Raw genomic sequence first — 6,079 nt, 5'->3', positions numbered from 1 at the left:
AATATCGCGGATAATAAAGATTTTTCTAATATAGTAAATTTGTAGTAAATGGATGGATCAAATTTACCCTAGATTAGTTGCTTCATTGTATTGTCTATATATAGTTGATTATAAGCCATAACACTTATTAGAAATGAAAATAATTTATCGATAAACATTTTATATATGTATTGATAGTAAATTAAAAGTCAATACTGGAAAAATAAACTTAAAAGGAAAATCAAAATCAACGCTAAAGTTGATTTCTAAAATTTAGATTTTGGTTTGACAGATAAGCAAAACACAAAACGATGGAGCTCTAAGCATATGCTTGACATAGATATTTGGCTGCGGCTTATTAGAAGCTTTGGCATGAGGCAGTAGAGATTCTCCGGGAAAAAGAAAAATCAATGCAGCATTTTGAGCTAGCTAGCTAGCTGAGGTGGGGCATATATATAAGTCGCCGCATTGTGCAGTACTACATATCACAATATCACATGGCTAGCTAGCTGAGTATCGATCAGTCATCTGGACTGGTCTGTACGTTCGAAGCTAGCTAGCTAGCTCGTCTGAGAAGAAGAAGAAGATCTGAGCTACTCCTTCTAATTCGATCGCCATGGGCGAGCAAGTTAAGCTCAACGACGACAAGGTAGCTAGGCTAGCGATCGAAGCATGTGTACATTTATTATATATATGCAGCCAGTAGTCTGCAGATAATTATATTGAGTATTGAGCGGTGGAGTGAATTATGCAGGAGGAGGGCGGCAAGGAGAAGAATTCGAAGCAGGTGGAAGAAGTAGCACCGGCGGCAGAGAAGAAGGAGGAAGCTGCAGCAGCAGCAGATGCAGGGAGCAAGGAAGAAGAGCAGGTGCCGCCGCCACCGGCACCGGTGATCCTGGGCGTGGAGCTTCATTGCACCGGTTGCGCCAGGAGGATGAGGCGGTGCATCCTGCGGAGCAAGGGCGTGCAGGGCGTGGAGGTGGACATGGGCGGCAACCAGCTCACCGTCACGGGCATCGTAGACCCTCAAGCCCTCTGCGCTCGCCTCCGCCACAAGACCTTGCGCAACGCCACCGTCATCTCCCCGCCGCCGCCCCCAACTAGTACCGAGGACCAAGACCAGCACCAGCCATCCCCGCGGCCGCCGCTCGTCCATTCGCAGGTGAGCGATGTGACGACGGTGGAGCTCCTGGTGAACATGCACTGCGAGGCCTGCGCCCAGCAACTGCACAAAAAGATTCTCAAGATGAGAGGTGAGGTACCGTCTGCTTGAGCCTTGAGATGGATCGATCGATATATTATAGTAATTGACTAGCAACTTAATAATTAGCTGCTCGTGTACTCGTGTCCTGCGCAGGGGTCCAAACCGCTGACACCAACTTGAGCACCGGCAAGCTGACGGTGACCGGTACCGTCTCAGGCGACAAGCTCGCCGAGTACATCCACCGCCGCACAGGCAAGCTCGCCACGGTCGTCGTGCCCCCGCCCCCAAAGCCCAAGGAGGAGGAGGAGGAGAAGACCAACGACGACAAGCCTCCTCCTCCTCCTGCAGCCGAAGCTGACAAGAAAGATGAGGAAAATAAGCCGGCGGCGGAAGACGGCAGCAGCAAGCTGCAGAATGAAGCAGAGGGCAACGCCAACAAGGAAGCAGCAGCAGCAGCAGAGGAGGAGGCGCCCGAGGAGGAGAAGGCAGCAGCGATTGCGAATAATAAGCAGCAGCAGGAGGATGGTTCGGTGGTGGTGGAGGGGTTCCCGCCGGAGGAGATGATGAAGCGGATGCACTTGTACTGGCCGCCGTACGGGCACGGCTACACGAGTTACTACCACCACCACCACCACCACCAGGGCGGTCAGGCTCACCCCTGTGCAAATCTTCACTCGTGGGTGCCTCCACCACCACCACCACCACCACCTCCTCCTCCTGTGTACTACAGCAGCTACGTCATGCTGGACCGACCGCCACCGCCGCCGCCGCAGCTCTTCAGCGACGAGAACCCAAACGCGTGCGTCATCTCATAGCACCTTAATTTCCCTATGAAACGAGACATTGGCCTTGGCTACGTACCAGCTGCTGCGATTTAATGAACCCAGGATTTCGATGTATACGATACGTACTCTCTCCTATTCGTATGTAGTCTCACGCCTATTAGTTTTACTTGACATCCATCTCCTATCGATGTATCCGCTTGCCCGCCGCCGCTCCTGCCCCTCGCCGCCCGCCGCGGGAGAAAGAGAGAAGGCCCCACAGTGGGTCCCACAAATTTTATTTTTACGTGAATGATAAATGGGTCCCACACATACTTTCTAATTCTAATGTCACCTAAGTGCCACGTTAACGCCACGTCGAATAAAGATCAAGCCAATATTGCCACGTAGGCACCACGTCAGTAAAATCATCATCCAAAACCATCGAGAGGGAGTCAAATTGCTCCGATTTTAATGGTTGAGGGGTCGAGATATATATTCCGTATTATTGTTCAGGATACGAATCAGCTTCGGCAACTTAATAAGGGAGTCAAACTGAACTTATTTCGCAGGACAACTACTCTTCAAGGAGAGGCCCAAATCAAGCCCAATTGGGGGTAACAAAACCAGCTGCCGCTGCACTGGCTGGAGCCTGGAGGGGGAAGAACTCAGAAGAACAGGCATCGGCGGGCTTGGTTCGGCTGAACCTCGTCAATCTCTATTCCTTCCACACTCTCTCTTGTTCCTCTACACTGCGAAGCTTCCGGAATCTAGAAGCTTGTATCCTCTACTTCTTCTTATCCAATCTGTTTGGTATTTTTTTTCATGAGATTAAATTGGATTTGATTGCTCTTGAGATAATTGAGTTGAGAAACGTCAGGAAGCGGAAGCGGAAGCGGTGTCGAGCTGTATGGAGGATGCGACGTCCTGAATCCGTTTTCACCGGCGTTCCCGCGTTGCCATCCTATTCCTAGCTCGTCGTCACCCTGTCCCTTGTACGCAGCTAGCCTAGGCGAAGGCAAGGGCGACGCCAGAGCAGTGAGGGTGCCTCTGGAGGCCGTTGCTAGCTCCACTGGATCTGAGCCCCTCGGTGGTAATCATTCTCCCTCAGCCATCCATGTTAATTGCTGGACAGACAGGGCCGTCTATAGGAATTTGGGGCCTCGGGGTGAAATGCAGAGTGGGACCTATAATTTAAAAAATCATATCTAATATAAATAAAATATATTTTCACTTAATTATATAGATGCAATATGTGTTCTAATATTACGAATTTACGATCTATAATCTACTCAATCACTATCTAATCTTACCCGTCTAAGCCTCCGAGGTCGAGCTGTTGAGGGTCGAGTCGACGATGATGAGCGGACGAGGAGGAGAAAGGCAGGAGCTAGGAGACGAGACAAGGTAGCAAGGCAAAGCCATCGCCGCTGCCGCTTGGAGCGTTGGAATCGCAAGGAGCAAGTTGTATCGCCGCCGCCGCCTCAATCGCCGTGAATGGAATTGGGATCGACGTCTCGTCGTCTCGATCTCTGAAATCGGCGCCACACGGAATTAGATCGCTCAGCAACCAACAGAAGGCGAAATCAACGATCGCACAACATTCTCTTGAATTTGGGTCAGGCCTACCATTATTGATCTACCCATTGGGCTATTGCCTATTAGCTGATATTGTGTTGCATTACTATAGCTGAAGTGGTCCTTCATGTTTATATGGGGCCCCCAAAAAACGAGGGCCCTGTGCGGGTGCCTATTTGGCACATGCCCATCGACGGCCTTGTGGACAGACAATCGAGCGACAATTAAGAGCACTAATCAATTAATTAATTAAGTTTCTCATGGTATTAAGCTACGAGACTGCGGCAGGGCCCGCGATGTGGCACTACGGCCACCGACATACGTATTGCTCTCTTGTCATTCGAAAACGTCCGGAGAGGGCTACCCGTCGGACGTCCGATGCTTTAGGAAAAAATCGGACGCTGACGTCAGCGCCGATTTACGTGCAAAACTACTTTTAAACTGATTTTTATCTTAAATTACTTATCCAAATCATGATCCGATTACACCATTAAATTCGTTGCAATTAAATCTTCAAAACATGGATATATTCCGATGAAAAAAAAAGCTTATTATTGAATTATTTTTAAATGTTGCACGGTGTTTCACCAGGTATATCGGAATTGTTTCACTAAGTAGATCGAAAATGTTTCACTCGTTTAAATCTGGTGTTGTTTCACTTTATATAAAAACAATGTTTCAGCAAATAGCGAAAGAATGTTTCAGTTTACTGCAACATTAGATGTATACATAGTGAAACATTATAAGTACACTAGGTGGAACATTTTTCGGTGAAACAAAAAATGAAACAAATTTTCTTAATAGGAGGTTTCCAAAATATGTGGGTTTTTTGTTGTAATGAAATATTTCAGTTCACTGCAACATTAGATCTATACATAGTGGAACATTGTGAGTGCACTAGGTGAAACATTTTTTGTGGAACAAAAAAACAAACCAAATTCTCTTAATAGAGGGTTTCCAAAATATGTGGGTGATTTATTGCAACGGCGCGTTCCACTGCAACATTTGATCCGTACACATTTGATCCGTACACAGTGAAACATCATGAGTACACTAGCTGAAACATTGTAAAACTACTGGTTGAAACATCAAAAGAGACCACATGCAACATTAAAAAAATCAATAAAAAAATTAAAATATTTTTTTGTTGAAATATAATCATGTGTGGTCTTGTTGTAAAGATTTAATTGTAACGAATTCAGTGGTGCAATCAGATCGTAGATTAGATAAATAGTTTACGATAAAAAAATCTTTTGAAGAAAGAAGAAAAGAAAAGATTCTTTGCATGCAACATGCTGCAGTGGCAGACATCGTCCGATTTTTCTCCACCCCGCCGGTCATCTAAGTGTGAGCATTTTTGAAAACGTCCCAGTCGTCACTTGGTCTTACGATTTCGTCACAAGTTCGCGCTGCCGAACTGCGATGTCCACCACTTTGCTTTACTCCACCATGTTACCGTCAAAATCGTCGCTGCTCTCCTGCGCGACAACGGTCGCTTTACTCCACTGTAATACCGCCTAAGTATAGTCGTCGCTTCTCTCCTGCGTGACGATCAGGCCTATTTGTGTAGAACCGTTCGTATCTCATATATTTCTGAGAAAAAAAAAGATTTAGCTCCCCTCTGTTTCTCTTTAGCAAAAAGAAAGAATAGAAGAAAGAATAGAAGGGTTCAATTCGAGTTGATGAACAACAATTGGTTATCATCTTTCAGACAAATTACCTCAGTTGAGGAGATACATGAGCTAGTGCAATTGGGAGGTTTGCTCAACTCACTCAGAATGTTGATGACATAGTTTGGAACTGGACTGAATCTGGAACATATACAACCAAGAGTGCTTATATATATATATCAGTTTGCTGGTTCATACACTGCAATTGATTTTACCACGCTCTGTAAAGCCCAGGCTGAGCCAAAAATGAAATGTTTTGGTTGGCTTGTCCTCCACCAAAGAACTTTAATGGCTCAAAATTTGCTCAGAAGATATTGGTCTTGTAATTGGATTTACTGTTTGTGTACCTCCGCCTTCGAAGACACCAATCATCTGTTCGCGGATTGTCCGTTTGTTAAACAAGTATGGACTACAGTATGTATGTGGCAAAATTTGCCCCTAGCTCTCAATTCCCTTCCGTCCCGCATCTCAACCTGGTGGGATGAGCTTAAAGGTGCAGAAAGAGAAGGTCAAAAAACGCTCGCTCGCGGTGCTCTCCTGACAACTTGGTGAAACATTTAGCTAGAGAGAAATAGTAGAATTTTCCAAAATTTAGCTAGCTCAGAATTGTCAGTAGCATATCGGGTAAAACAAGATATAGATTTGCGCAAAGTGGCTTTCAGGCCACCTTAATTTCTCCTTTTGCTGTAACTCTTCCCTAGGTCTTCCTGGGTGGTTTTTGACCCCTTAATTAAATTCCGGCAGATCTTCTGTCGTCATTCTCCTAAAAAAAACTTCAACAGTATAATTTCATTTTTTTCAAATATTTGCGGCCTATGGACTTGATCACTATTTTTTTTAATCCCTCTATGATCGGATGACTCCAGTACACGTCAATATTTTATTTT

At 45.6% G+C, this 6,079-nt stretch overlaps 1 protein-coding gene across 2 annotated transcripts; it reads left to right on the top strand.

Moving 5' to 3' along the window:
• The first annotated feature begins 382 nt into the window (after positions 1–382).
• LOC4334874 (heavy metal-associated isoprenylated plant protein 9) lies at positions 383–2,773 on the top strand. 2 transcript variants are annotated; one of them, XM_015773559.3, is made up of 4 exons: positions 383–628; positions 734–1,232; positions 1,337–1,982; positions 2,517–2,773. In XM_015773559.3, the coding sequence occupies exons 1-4, from the start codon at positions 596–598 to the stop codon at positions 2,563–2,565; spliced, it is 1,227 nt and encodes a 408-aa protein (XP_015629045.1). In that variant the 5' UTR covers positions 383–595; the 3' UTR covers positions 2,566–2,773. The 2 variants fall into 2 exon arrangements, with proteins under 2 accessions (XP_015629045.1, XP_015629047.1); XM_015773561.3 differs by lacking the exon at positions 2,517–2,773 and having other exon boundaries at positions 389–628; positions 1,337–2,145.
• Positions 2,774–6,079: the final 3,306 nt, after the last annotated feature.

Source organism: Oryza sativa, chromosome 3 (assembly GCF_034140825.1).
Source record: "Oryza sativa Japonica Group chromosome 3, ASM3414082v1".
Lineage (NCBI taxonomy): Eukaryota > Viridiplantae > Streptophyta > Magnoliopsida > Poales > Poaceae > Oryza > Oryza sativa.
The sequence above is the reverse complement of the archived record's forward strand: the minus strand, read 5'-3'. Positions and strand labels throughout refer to the sequence as shown.

Bases quoted from the DNA above. Each gene is read 5' to 3' on its own strand.
- LOC4334874 (XM_015773559.3), top strand. From the start codon at position 596: ATGGGCGAGCAAGTTAAGCTCAACGACGACAAG. The intron at 1,233-1,336 runs GTGAGGTACCGT...TGTCCTGCGCAG, and splicing joins AAAGATTCTCAAGATGAGAG to GGGTCCAAACCGCTGACACC. The intron at 1,983-2,516 runs GTGCGTCATCTC...CTTATTTCGCAG, and splicing joins AGCGACGAGAACCCAAACGC to GACAACTACTCTTCAAGGAG.